General features: G+C 45.1%; 1 protein-coding gene across 2 annotated transcripts in view; it reads left to right on the top strand.

Moving 5' to 3' along the window:
- Positions 1 to 4,915: 4,915 nt before the first annotated feature.
- DENND5A (DENN domain containing 5A) overlaps positions 4,916 to 14,734 on the top strand; it is a 77,648-nt gene continuing 67,829 nt past the window's right edge. The window contains exon 1 of one of the 2 annotated variants that reach the window (XM_054725786.1): positions 4,916 to 5,351. In XM_054725786.1, the coding sequence (XP_054581761.1) occupies positions 5,231 to 5,351 (121 nt within the window). In that variant the 5' untranslated portion in view covers positions 4,916 to 5,230. The remainder of the gene's footprint in view (positions 5,352 to 14,734) is intronic. The other variant, XM_054725785.1, reaches the window with a different exon arrangement.

Here is a 14,734-nt window from a genome sequence, read left to right as displayed (position 1 = left end):
CAATCTAGGACATAATGCTCTGAACTTTAGAAATTCAGTTTATTTTTATTATAGTTAATTCTTAATGTGTTGTTAAAGTCTTGTTGTGCTGTTTTAATTTTTTCAAATTTATTATAAATTTAATAATTCTGCCGAAACCGGTTTGGCTCAGTGGATAGAGCATCGGCCTGTGGACTCAAGGGTCCCAGGTTCGATTCCGGTCAAGGGCCTGTACCTTGGTTGCGGGCACATCCCCAGTAGGGGGTGTGCAGGAGGCAGCTGATCGATGTTTCTCTTTCATCGATGTTTCTAACTCTCTATCCCTCTCTCTTCCTCTCTGTAAAAAATCAATAAAATATGTTTAAAAAAATAAATTTAATAATTCCAATAATTAAATACTGATTTTTCTCTGTCATGATTCTTTTTTAAAAAAATATATTTTTATTCATTTTTTACAGAGCGGAAGGGAGAGGGATAGAGAGTTAGAAACATCGATGAAAGAGAAACATCGATCAGCTGTGTCCTGCACACCCCCTATTGGGGATGTGCCTGCAACCAAGGTACACGCCCTTGACCGGAATCGAACCTGGGACCCTTGAGTCTGCAGGCCGACGCTCTATCCACCAAGCCAAACCGGTTAGGGCTGTCATAATTTTGTAAGTTTTTTCTATGTTATACTAAAGGCAGACTGATATAACTTAGAATATTTATAGTATGACTGTATGTTTTTGTTTACAGTCAGCTGGAAAAGTACTAAAATATTCAATGATTAATTATTTATAACTTTTCCTACTTTTAAAAAATTAAGGTACCATTTACATACAGTAAAATTCACTCTTTTTTAGTGCATGATTCTGTGAGTTTTGACAAACATAAACAATTGTGTAACCACCACCACAATCAAGATATATAATAATTCCATCTTCCCCCCACCCCCAAAAAATCTTTGAGCGCTCAGCCAGTTAAATATGTCTTCCTTTTGGAATCTGGTCCAAGGGCCTTTCACTCCCCCTTACTAGACCATCTGGCCTTTCCCAGGAAGCTCTTGGCCCTCAAGTTGATGGAACAGTGAACCCACTGTGTTCACATTCCAAGGGAGAGGGCTGGATGCAGTACATATAAAGCTGTCCACCTAGACTCTCAAAAGGCTCTAACCTAGGGTGGTAGAGGGGAAGAGGGAACAGAGGGGCCCACCAGTGAGTCACTCCTGGGTTTGTCAAGAGCCCTAGGTACCCCTCTGCTTATCTGCTCTAGCCATCCTGCCTCTCTCAACCTCCTCAGATGCACACACACTACACATGCAATTATTTACACCTGCAAATACACAGACATACATCTAAAATATATAAGCACATATATATACCTGATCACCCCCATACACAAATGCTTACTCACATATAAAGAAGTTCCAACAGACATGTACATAGATATACACATGCATGTGCTCATGACCTGTTTTGGGGAAAGTTGCACCACTTGTGGACATTATCTGCAATTTGTTCCTCCTGTTGCTCAACTTCATACTTCCCCATAGCACAGAACATCAGATGCTGCTTGATGTGGAGTCTTCTTTGGGGCTTCTTGTTGTTAAGGGTAATGGTGGCTGAAAGGTGATGATTTTTTAACTGATTTAGGCAGCTTGGGTCATAGAAGAGACATGAAGAGTTCAATGCTGGTTATGAGCAAGGTGTTGGGGGCTGGTGGGACAGTAGAACAAGGGAAAGCAAAGCATGTGTGACAGTTTTGTAGAGATGGATGGCTGTGCAGAGAGCGCTGGCTGACAGAGATGGCTGTGGGTGTGTCCCTCTGTAGCTAGCTGTATTTGTGTTTCTAGTTTTAAGAAAGCCTGAATTGTAAAGCTTAGGTTTTTCTGTATGATCAGTGGGGTTCATCTGAGTGTGCACATGGCAAACTCTTCATTGAGCACTGGTGAGGAGCTCACATAGGTAATAAGAGTGGGCGTAGGGATTTAAACACTAAATCTTAAGAGCATCCAACTTTGTCCCCTTCCCCCCCCCCCCCCGCCCCCCCCCCACCCCCCAGCTCAACTCTGGAAGAAGCAATCATTCTGCCAAACATATTTCCTACTGGGAAGGAGATCACTTTACAGTTGAGTATTCTGGGCCTCTGAGCAGTTACATTTTCCAGGGCAAATTAATACAGTCAGACTTTTGTTTCTAATTTGTGTTTTGCAAGTTGAGTTGAGAGGTCTCCCAGCACCTGATCACCCAAGACACAGTGGATAAAAAGTCTGGACTTTCAATCTGAGGACATTTAAGCCTTTCCCAAGCCTCTTCTGAGATCATTTAAAGATGTGGGTCAGATTTTGTCACTCCTCGGCTTAAATTCCTTTCATTTACCACCCCCCTGACTTGCACATTTTACATAGCAAATTCCTTAGTCTGTCCTCCTCTGTCCCTCTCCTCTTTCCCTGCTTTCATCCCTTTTAATTCTTCATCTCCCATGAAATGAATTACTCGCTGTTGCTTGAATGTAATATTTTTATTTTAAAACATATTTTTATTGATCAGAGAGGAAGGGAGAGAAACATCAATAATGAAAAGAATCATTGATCAGCTGCCTCCTGGATTGAGCCCACAACCCGGGCATGTACCCTGACAGGGAATCGAACTGTGACCTCCTGGTTCATAGGTCGATGCTCAACCACTGAGCACACTGGTCAGGCTGAATGTAATATTTTAATCTGTCACTCCCTGTTGTTGTACATGCTTACTGAAACATCTTTTCCTCCCCTTTTTACCTGAGAAATTCCTCTTGATCCTTTGGACCTCAAATCAGATGATACCTCCTTCAAAAAGCCTTCCTGCCCATCTCCCAATCTGGAGAGATGTCCTTCTTTTGTGCAATGTAGCTATTTAGCCCTCTGAACCTCTGCTACTGTCTCAGAGTCCTCAGAATACTAGATAGGGTGGGGCATCACCCTAAATGGGTGTATAGCGCAGACTTTTTTGGACACCTTTGACAATCCAATATGGATTCACTGTCGGTCATGATAGTTTGTCAAGTGCATGTCAAGACTGAGGTAAAGGGGTGTAACTGGATGCCCTTAGGAGGGGCCCCCAACACCCAAAACCACCAAGCCTGTACACTTGGATAAGGACTCCATCTGGACAAGGATATGAGTGGGTCTCCCACCCCTGGAGGACTTTAAGAACTCAGAGCTCCGACTACCTAATGCTTGAAGTTGGCTGTACCATGAGTCACACCCTGATCCCTGCTAGACTTCCACTCCACTGGACTCTTGCCGCCTCAGTAGCTGCCTGACGTGAGACAAAGGCCGTCTCTCCACCTGCAGAGGCCAACTGCAGGTGGAGAGACAGTGACTGGGACTTCGTGTTGGGACACTGGCTCCGCTCCCTTATATCTCATAAGCTCCCCACTCTTGCATAACCTGCATGTGACTCTACTGCTTATTGGGGGAGATCTCCCCTAATCAACCTGGCATTGTGGGAAGATAAAAAAGGAGCGTGAGCGACTCCTTTCGGGGAATGCTCCCTTGCTCCTGACAATGGTCTTTGTGAAGCTATCTTCTCCTTCCCACGTTTCGTCCACAGGTTTAGGAAGGTTCCATATAGGGAGAGGCCGGTGCTATGGTTCCAAGTGAGGTAGGCTGTGACCTGCAGGCCATCCTCTCTAAGGGAACGGATGCTTGAGATGAGTCCTCTGGAGAGTGCACAGGGCCAGCCCTTGGGGAAGCTAGCTGCCTTCCAGGGCCCTTAGTAGCAGCCTGCCAGAGCAAATCGTGAGCATACCTCTTGCAGGAATAGTAGTAATTTATAATACATATGGACTATCTATAATACAGGAACGATTCTGACCATTTTACCTGTATGCACATTTATCTTATGTAATCGTCACAAAAACCGTGACTGCTCAAGGTTGAAGAGTAAATGACAACGTCAGCGTTCAAATCTGAGCGCTCTGTTGTTTCCAGAGCCCATGTTGGCAACCCTCGACTCTATTACCTTCCTGGCTTCTGATCTCCAGTTTCCTGCCCACCTCCTGTGGGAAACCAAGTCAGAGGGTCCCAAGACAAGGAAGACTTCCTCACCCACCCCGACTCCCACTTCCCTCAGGAGGGCCGGCTCAGGGATGGTCTGAGAATTCTCAGAAGCAGATGAGGAGCGCCCAAGTGGCAGGGGCCTCTGGAGGCTCAAGGGGAGAAAAGGTGCACCTGGCTCGTGGGAAAAGGCCTGGCTGGGGTGGGGGGGGGGGTGAGAGGGCTGGAAGCTGACTAGGAACCCAGGATTCGAGTCCAGACTTTGTCTCTTAGACGATATAGCCTTGGAATAAGTTCTTACTTCTTTCTGGGTCTCAGTTTCCCCGTTTGTAGGACGGGCTGATCCACCTTCGCCGAAAGAGGGGGCATCCTCAGCTGTTCCGGGCAAAGGGCCGGGCGTGGACGCCAGGGAGCGGGCGCAGGGAGGAGGCGCTATCTGGGGTCTCGGCCGAGAGCCCAGACATGGGATGAGGTGGGCTGCCGAGCTCAGTCCTGCAGCCTTATCCCTGTGACAGGGCCGGCGGTAAGCAGATCTCCGGACCTGGAGCGTCCAGTTTGCGGCGGAGGGGGAGCGCGGGCTGGAGGAGGGGATGAGGGGCTGTGAACCCGAGGGGTCCCGACGGCCTCTCCGCCCCTCGCTCTAGTAAGAGGCGGAGCATGGGCCTGGGCCTGGGTCCCCGCTCTGCGGGACGCGCCCGCTCCTCCCGCACCTTTTCAAGCCTCTCCAAGGAGTCACAGCCCCGGGGGAGTGGAGGTTGCCGGCGACACGAAGGTGGCCGACCGCGCTGCGGCGACAGCGGTGGAAACTGCAGCCCGCGGGGTCCGGGGAGCATCACGTCATCCTCTCCGCCTGGAGCCCGCCCCTCCCCGACGGCGCCTGCGCAAGCGCGCGGGAGGGGTCGGCGGGGAGGGCGCTGGGGCTCCGCCGAGCTCTCCGCCCTCCGCCAGGCTCGCTCGGTCCGCGGCGTTCTCGGTCGGCGGTAGCGGCGGAGGCGCGGCGGGGAAGGCATTCAGGATGCGGCGCGGGGCGGCCCGGTGCCCCCCTGCCCCGTCACGGCAGCCTCAGCGGCCGCGGGGACCGGGCCAGGGCCGGGGGCGGCGGCCCGAGCCGCGGTAGCGGCGGCGGCGGCGGCGGCGGCGGCGGCGGGAGGGGCGGCCTGAGGCCGGGCAGGCGCTCGGGTGCGGGGGCTTCGCGCTCCGCACGGCCTGGCCCGGCTCGGCCCCGGCGCCATGAGCGGCGGCGGCGGTGGCGGCGGCGGCGGAGGGGGCTCGGCGCCCAGCCGCTTCGCCGACTACTTTGTCATCTGCGGGCTGGACACCGAGACCGGGCTGGAGCCGGACGAGCTGTCGGGTGAGTGCGCCCGCCGAGCCCTGGGCCGCTTCCCCGCGCCCGCTGCGGCCGGGACCCTCTCCCCCCGCCACCCTTCCCTCCCCTCCCCTCCCCTCCCGGAACGCCCGCTCGCCCCTGCTTTGTCCCGGGAGCCGGGCGGGGATCGGTCGGAAGGACCCGGGGCGGGCGCCGGCGGAGGGGGAGCCGGGCTGGAGGAGGGGATGAGGGGCTCTGAACCCTGAGGGGTCCCGACGGCCTCGCCGCCCCCGGCGTTGGGCGCCGTCGTCCCTGACCGGGCGGAGGGCAGGGTGTGCGTGCTCTGTCCGGGGAAGGCGGAGGGACTTCGTGTAAAATTAATGGAAGCCCGAACACCCGTTAGGGAGGCAAGAAGGCATCGCGGAGAAAGTACTAGTAAGTTCCACCCAGACTTAAAAAAGAAAAAAGAAAAAGAAAGGAAAACTTTTTGAGTTGATCTGGCCCCGTCCCAAGAAGCCTGTGATGACAGTTCCTCAAAACGGTGCTAACCCAGCCTTGGGCCGGGTCCCCTGGGTGGATGGGATGTGACAAAGTGTGCGTGAGCCACACCGAGAGGAGGGAGAGCTCTCTCATTTCTAGAAAGGGCTTGCACCCCGGGGCCATGCATTCTTTTAAGGAAAGTAATGGATGTCCTCTCTGGGGCCAGCGTCATTTGTGAATAAAAGGGCAGCGACCTCGTTGGAGAGCCTGGGCTGCATCGTGATGCTTCTGAAGTCATCTTGCAAAGGGGAAGTGGTGGGGAAGCGAAGAAGGGCCCGTGTCCCGTCAGGCTGGACACCAGTTGGTGTCAGAATTGTAAAATCCCCATGAATTCCACTGCACCCGTCATGGGAGCCTTTGAGTTACAGCAGTTGTGGAAAAGTTTTTGTCTGGAGTGTCCGCTTTGCAGGTGTCATGTGGATACTCTTTCTAGTCTTCGGTCATGATGTGTGCACTGTCAAGTGTCTCTCCTGAAAGTTATTATCTTGTTGGCTAAATTTACTTTGCTTCAGAGAAGATACACAGGTCTGTTTGTCTTGGTCGCCAGAAAAATTCCAGTGTTATGAAAAAAAAAAAATTAGGTGCATACTTCAAAGGACGAAAATGGACTGTCTTTTTAAAAAACATGATCAATTGATGACCTTTAAAAGGTCAGAACAAATATACTGTTATCTTGAAATTGATAGCAGGCGGAGAAAAAAATAAACCATGAAGCAGTAAGACAGTTAAAACTGGGCCATTTGTTGGGGAAGCTTTATCGTTTCAAGTTCACTTTTTTTTTGTCTTCAAAACTCATAGTGCAGAAGCTAATTTTTCCTGTTTCATATTTATTAGATTTATGACTTTGTGGTGCAGTTGTTGGAATTCGGTTCATGTAATGGGAGCTGGAAGGGACCTCAAAGGGGAAAATGAAGCTTAGGAAGGAGGACTGCAGGGCCAGTGTCCTGTTAGTTAATTGCCTGACTTTCGGTCCAGCGCTCCTCTCCTGACACTAAACTACACCTCCTTGCCTGGTTGGGTCTTTAGAAAACAGTAACATGTTGAGAAAGACTAAAAATAACATAGTTCTCCCCAGTAAAAGAAACTTTAAGGTGGTGGAATAAACCAGTGTTAATATGGTGTGCTTTTGAGTGTCCATTAAATTGTATAGACATTTGAAAAAGGTAAAGGAAATAACAAATTATATGGACTATCTCTGTGATGGGGCAAGTTAGATAATTCATCAGTGAAAAAGAGAATGTAAATAAAAAACATCTTACCAAGTACATCCTCAAAAATGTGAATTCTCTTTAAGTAATTATCTGTTAATTTTCTGGCTTTTCTGTGAGCTAAAATTATATTCCTGTGTAAGCTTATTGGGAGGGTAAAGAAAGGGGGATGAGTTGTATAAAATGTGTAAAGAAGGGTATTTTTTTCTGTTTTAAAATGTGTTTGCAGTAGTGGAATGTCAAGACCATTTATTCAGTAGATGGCCTTTGTTAGAATAGGCACCGATTGAAGAATTTCTTTTCTTCATTTCATTTCTGGTGGGTTGGGGGGGGAAGGGGGCATTGACATCTGGACTACCCAGGGGGAATCTTTGAATAAAACAAACAGAATACAAATGACTCTATGCAAGTCAGTCTTGAGACCTACAGGGTGCATTTTCTCTGCTGAGCCTGCCTTATAGCTCCCAAATCGGTGATGTCATAGTAAGTAAATGACAGGAAATTGTGAACTGCACCCAGGTGCAGGAGTTACTTAGGAGTAAGTCTATGATTTTTCCAGCAAATTAAGTTATATATGTCAGATAGCCACTATATTTCTTTTTTTAAAAAAATATAAATATATTTTTATTGACTTCAGAGAGGAAGGGAGAGGGATAGAGAGATAGAAACATCAGTGATAGAGAGAATCATTGATCTGCTGCCTCCTGCACGCCCCCCCACTGGGGATTGAGCCTGCAACCTGGGCATGTGCCCTTGACTGGAATCAAACCCGGGACCCTCCATTCCCCAGGCCAACCTTCTATCCACTAAGCCAAACTGGCTAGGGCAGCCAATATATTCTTAAAAAGTGAATCCAGAAAAAACAAATCAAAGATGCTCAGTGTTTCTTCTGGTTTTGTGGAGGATTAAGATTCATTGTCTGGTTGCAAGCATACAGTTTGCTATGTTGAATATAGACCCAGATCATTGGTTTTTATAGTAGATGCTTCCTGTCACCTCCTGCTCTTTCTTGCATACTTAAGCATTTAGGGAAGCTATGTAGTTTATTTGTGCAAGGAACTGAGGAAGGTGTGAAAATTATTTTGTTTTCTTTTCTGGTTAATTGAAGAAGTTCTTTGGGTTGGAAGGATAGGAAGGTACTCTATGAATGAAGCACAAGAATAGTCAATTTTAGGAGATTGTATTTGCTTGTTAGCTTTTTGAGCTTGTCAGGTAGGTAAGCAAATCTGGAAGAATCGCTTTGATTTACATTTTCCATTATTGTTGGCCCATCCTAAGTGGGGAGGCAGATGGTAGTAGAGTCCAGTACCTCTTTCTACCTAAAGGTAGAAAAGTCCAGTACCTCTTTCTTTCTAAATGGCTGGGTTTCCTGGACATCTGTATTTTCCCTTTTTCTTCTGGTCACCACCAGGTGACTACAGGAGAATACTTACCATGAGGTGGGATTCCTGTTTATTTCCCTATCTCTGCCTGAACCTTCGAATTCCAGAATGTTTATGATCTATTTTTTAAAATATATTTTATTGATTTTTTTACAGAGAGGAAGGGAAAGGGATAGAGAGTTAGAAACATCGATGAGAGAGAAACATCTATCAGCTGCCTCCTGCACACCTCCTACTGGGGATGTGCCTGCAACCAAGGTACATGCCCTTGACCAGAATCGAACCTGGGACCTTTCAGTCCGCAGGCCGACGCTCTATCCACCGAACCAAACCAGTTAGGGCATGATCTATTTTTTTTTATCTTGGACTAGAGGCCCAGTGCATGAAAATTCATGCACTGGAATGGGGGTCCCACAGCCTGGCCTGCCCCCTCTCACAGTCTGGGAGCCCTCAGGGGAGGGAGGCAACCCGGTGATCAGGGGAAGGCAATGCCCCCATCACACCTTTGCTGCTGCCACTGCCAGCAGCGCAAGCCTCAGCCAGCCCTGGTTACCTGAGCCTCAGGTGGCCCTGGGCGGCTGGGGCAGCCACCATCTGAGGCTTGCCTGTGCCTCGGGCTGGCCCTGGGCGGCTGGGGTGCTGAGGGTACTGGGGGACTCTGGAGGTGGGCAGGCCTAGCCTTGCCGCACCTGCTGCCCCAGCGGGGCTGAGCACCTCCATCTTGTGGCTGTGGGCACCGCCATCTTTGAGGGTGTGACAATTAGCATATTCCCTCCTCATTGGCTGTAGGTGCTGCCATCTTTGAGGGCGGGGCAGTCAGTCAGCATATTCCCTCCTTATTGGCTGTGGGTACCATCACCTTTGAGGGCAGGACAGTCAATTAGCATATTCCAGTCTTATTGGCTGTGGGCACCACAATCTTTGTGATGGTGTGAGGGTCAATTAGCATATCCCTCTTTATTAGATAGGATTGTTTAAGTTCCTTTGAACTGACCTGCACCCAGCATTGAGATGTAGCTTAGGTTCATGCATCCACTGCTCCAGTTTTCCCAGGCTCTGAGTACAGGGCTTGCCAAGAATTGAAGAGAAGGGGTTGGTGACAGATAGATGGGAGAGTAGCCAGTGTCCTGTAGGAGTCTACTGAGAACACTAAGGATATGCTAAAATTGTCTCTTTATGTCCCCTTTAGAAGAGAGAAAAAATGCTCACTGTTCAGAAAAGCTGCGGACTGGTTAGATCATACTCCTCCTTAAACATATTGCCTAATGAAGTTAGAATGTCAGAATTGTGGAATATCAAACATTCAGTACTCTTAGAGATTATATAGCCTTCTGATTTTACAGATTAGGAGACTGAGGCCCTGAGAAAGTTAAAGAATATTCGTCTCCCTTGCCATTCCTACTTTCTGCTACTTGAAAGATGCTCTCTTTGCACGTTTTGCATTAATCTGAAGAATAGGGGAAACAAGTGAAATATTTGTCTGGCAGGGGCAGGAGCAGACATTATGGCAGTTTTCTCTAGTGCAGGTTTCTGTTTCATGTTAAAGAATACTGTGTGTGATTGTCCTGAGGCATATCTTTTTGTACTTTTTAGCTTTTCCTAATGTAATTTCACAGCAAGCATTGTTGTGAATAGTACAAAGAACTTCAGTACATCCTTTTCCCAGATTTACTGATTGTTAACATTTTGCTCCATTTGCTTTATCACTTATGTCTAATATATATAAACAACTTTATTGAGATATAATTAACATACTATATAATTTATTTATTTAAAATGTACAGTTCAGTGGTTTTTAGTATATTTCCAGAGTTATGCAATCATCACTGCAATCAATTTTTGAATATATTCACTGTTTCCAAAACCCATACCCATTAACAGTCACTCGCCATTTCTTCCAATTCCTTAACCTCCTCCAGCCCTAGCCAACCACTAATCTCCTTTTGATCTTTATAGATTTGCCTGTTCTGTATATTTCATAAAAATGCATGATTTTAAGTTTAATTAATGTTACTAGAGGTCCGACGCACAAAATTTGTGCAAGGGGCTCGGCCCTCGCAGCCGTGGCTTTGTCTGGAAGGTTGTCCGGAAGGTCGTCAGGCTGTCCGGTCTAATTAGCATATTACACTTTTATTATTATAGATAGCATGTAGCATGTATTTATTTTTGTTGCTGAATAATATTTCATTGTGTGACTATATCACATTTTATTTACCCATCAGTTGATGGACATTTGGGTTGTTTTTACTTTTTTATTATAATGAATAATGTTGCTGTGAATATTTGTGTACCTGCTTTTGTGTGGAAATATGATTTCATTTTTCTTGGAGTGGATTGCTAACTCTGTGCTTATTCTTTTGAGAAGTTACCAGACTGTTTTTCAAAATAGCTGCATCAGTTTACATCCCCACTAGCAGCATATAAAGGTTCCACTTTTTCCACATCCTTTTTTCCACAACACTTTTGAATATACTAGTAGATATCCTAGTGGGTATAAAGTGCTGCCTCATTGTGTGTGTGTTTTTTTCCAAATTATAAGAGAAAGTTTATTTAGAAAGTTAGGTAGTAGAAGTGAGCCTGCTGGGCTGCGTAGGCTCAGGACACCGGTTACAGAGGCTGAAGAAGGGCCCTTGGAACTTAGAAAGGCAAAGGTAACCCGCGTGGGTGAGGGCAGTGAGGGGGGGGGAAGAGAGGGAAAAAGTAAAGGCTTCATTGTGGTTTTGATTTGCATAACCTTGATGGGTAAGGATAACTTACTTAAAAGAAGAAAAAAAAAAAGACTGTTACTTCCCAGAGATGAGTATCTATAAAAAGTTTGATGAGCCAGTTTCAAACAGGGAGTCAGTATGAGCTAAACTTAATTTTTATTTTCCTCTACCAGTCTGGTCAGTTCTGTGCATATCCTCTCGTAGTCGCATCTCTGCTCTAAGGCCTAGACTCTTTTCTAGGTGAAGTGAAACTCAAATCCTGATAGCTTACCTCAGGCATATGTGGCACTTTCAGAGATAAAGGTTGCTGGGGGCAAAGGAAAGGCGGGTGGCAGGGAAGAATTCCTAAGTGAGGTGGTGTGTTTCCTGTTATAAAGTAGAGCAAGTAAGAAGTCAAGAGAAGAGAATAACATACAGAAGCAATTACAGAGCAGCCCAAGGCATTTATTTTAAATTTAGTTGGAGAGACTGTATATTCTTAAACATAAGAGAACCCCACTTCACACTCCCTCAGGAAGGGAGGATCACATTGAAGGATCACATTTTACTTGAATGTCACTGGGGCCCTGATCCTCTCTTTTTAGGAGGAAATCCTCAGTCAGTGTTTGATGGTTAAACCAAATTCTTTTAGACTCTGCTCAGCCCTTCCTTCCTTCCTAGATTAAAAATAAAATTTTCTTTGCCTAAGGCCTCCTTTGGCAACACCCATTTCCAGTGCTGTAACCTTTTATAAGCTTGTGTTTTGGCTAACTCTAAAGGTGTATTTGGATTTGGCTGGGCTCCTCAATTCCTGTTGCCAAGCCTGGGTTTGAATTACTATCAAGCGGTTTTAGAGGTCTCTCAGGAACCCAGGTACACATGATGGTACATATACTTGATCTGTTTTAGGTTCCTATTGGATAGGTCATAGGATCCAGTGGAAGAGAAAGCCTTGCCTTTTAGAAGTTGATCACTTCTTTTATATATATTATTGATTTCGGAGAGGAAGGGAGAGGAAGAGAGAGAAACATAATGATGAGAGAGAATCATCAATTGGCTGCCTACTGAGGATCGAGCCTGCAACCCGGTCATGTGCCCTGACTGGGAATCCAATGGTGATACTCAACCACTGAGCCACTAAGCAGGGCTAGAAGCTGTTCACTTCTTAAGAAATTCAGTGATTACATACATGTTATCATTGCCAGATTTTTAGATTTACTTTTCAAAAGTTACTAAGTGAAGCAGATATTGGTCAAATGTCTGTTTTCCAAATGTTCTGTGATGGCTGATTTTAGTTTAGAGTGTAGAGAACCCGGGACTGGATATGAGTGTCATGGTGGAAAATGAGATCAAGTACCTGCTCTCAAGCTGTTTAGAGTATGTTCCCAAGGGATCTGGTATAAAACTCTAGGAAGTAAGATGGGAAGAGTTATAGTTTAGACCAGTGGTCGGCAAACTCATTAGTCAACAGAACCAAATATCAACAGTACAATGATTGAAATTTCTTTTGAGAGCCAAATTTTTTAAACTTAACCTTTTGCACTCGGATGTCGAGTGTGACTTAGAATAAAGGACTCGAGAAAAAAGCAAGCGAGTGCAAAGGGTTAAACTTCTTCTAACGCCACTTCTTCAAAATAGACTCGTCCAGGCCGTGGTATTTTGTGGAAGAGCCACACTCAAGGGGCCAAAGAGCCGCATGTGGCTCGCGAGCAGCAGTTTGCCGACCACGGGTTTAGACCATCACGTTTCTCAATTATTATAATTAGGATATTTGCTTGATTGTCATCCATGGGATCTGTCATAATGTCCTATTAAAAAGAGCCAGGTTAGTAAATTTTTTTGTTCATTAGGGCAAAATTTTAGTAGGCCATTTGTGATCTATTGTATGGGCTGAACTAACTGGGTTAGTCTAAAAAATTTTCCTGGAATGCTGAGACCTAAGCAGGGAGAAGTTATGTGGAAGTTCCTTCATTCTTTTGTGAGTGTGGGAGTCCCTGATTTCTAAACCATTTCCAGTTGTCAAAATATAACAAGAGGGTACGTTTGTTTATATTGGTCACAGAATCAAAAAATGTCAGAGCTAGGAATCAGATAGTCCAGCCACCACTTTTGACAGATGGTAATGATTAATATTTATAAATGACAATATAGTTTTTCAGTATACTTTTAAACAGTTGGATTTTTCTCAGCCCTACTTAAAATACAAATTTTTGTTCAGCGTCACCCAGCAAGTTAGAAAGAACTGTTAGAATCCAGGTCTTCTATCTGCTGTCTCACCATTGATGAGATTATTTTAAATTATAGATTTGGGAAAACCAAAGTAGTGGCTTAATTACTGAATAGCAGAATTGTGGCATGGCCTCTTTAATTCAGTCTTCAGCCTACATTTCAGTAGAGGAGCTCTGTCAGGAGAGGAGTCAGGTCACTTGTTTTCTGAATAGTAGTTAAGGCTGGACATTATTTTATGTGTATTTTTTCCTTTTCCCCCACTCTTTATCAGTTCTGGAAATGTTTTTCTTAGAACAAATAGTTATTAGGGCTTTGTTTCTCTGAAGCTCCTTTTGTGTGTGTGACTGTTTCAGGATGTTTTATGCTTTTTGTTTGAGGTCTGTTTTCTTTGAAAAAAAAAAAAAAGGTTTCATTTGCTAACCTCAGAAATTCCTCAGTGTAGCCTGCAGTTTGCATCTTTTGTGGTTGTAGTTTGGGGGCTGGCTGTGACTTCTGGTTTACCAATTTTTTATAATGAAAGGATATGGGAAGCAACTTTCAGGATTTTAAAAGGCAGGAAGAGAGAGGAGGAAATGATTTAGAAATAATAATTATAAACCACAATTTACAGGCCTACCTCAGAGATACGGTGGGTTTGTTTCCAAAGCACCACTATAAAGTAAGTCATTTTCTGCTGGTAGAAGATCTTGCCTTCAATTTGAAAAACACACATCAGTGAAGTACAATAAAGTGAAGTGCAGTAAAATGAGGTATGTCTGTATAAATGAGTAAACCCAATTTAGAAAAAACATGCATTTTTGTTACAATGCATTAGAATTACTTTCCAGGAATGTCAAAGGATTTGGTTCTCAGTTGTGTCATCTCTGATGCCCTTTTCTTTCTTTGTTTTTGTAGTTGTAAAATAATGGCCCTCTAACAATGTGTTAGTCTTGTTATAAATTTAGGGATTAAAGATAGTGCTTTACATAGTAGTTGCTTGACAAGATTTGTGTATTAATTATGAAAAAATAGAGATTGCCTATTCAGATTTTCAAAGAATTGTATATTACCCCCTCTTTTTTATATAAGGTATAATACTTAACTTTTTAGAATAAATAAGCCAACTTTCCACAGCTTTTCAAAGTAATAAGTGAAGAATGTAGGGGTCTGTAGAAGAGAGGAATGGCAAAGATTATTTTTTCATACTCAAAAAGCTGAAGGCCAGAGTCAGATTTATAGGTGAAATGGTGTGATGGGAAAGGCATTTTGTGCTGCACTCTGATTATTTTATAATTTTTAATTTATACAGGTAAATTTTATAATAGTTCAGATGAGCCTGTACATTTTTTTAATAATATATTTTATTGCTTTTTTTACAGAGAGGAAGGGAGAGGGATAGAGAG

This window comes from Eptesicus fuscus, chromosome 13 (genome assembly GCF_027574615.1).
Source record: "Eptesicus fuscus isolate TK198812 chromosome 13, DD_ASM_mEF_20220401, whole genome shotgun sequence".
NCBI classification, from domain to species: Eukaryota; Metazoa; Chordata; class Mammalia; order Chiroptera; family Vespertilionidae; genus Eptesicus; species Eptesicus fuscus.
The sequence above is the reverse complement of the archived record's forward strand: the minus strand, read 5'-3'. Positions and strand labels throughout refer to the sequence as shown.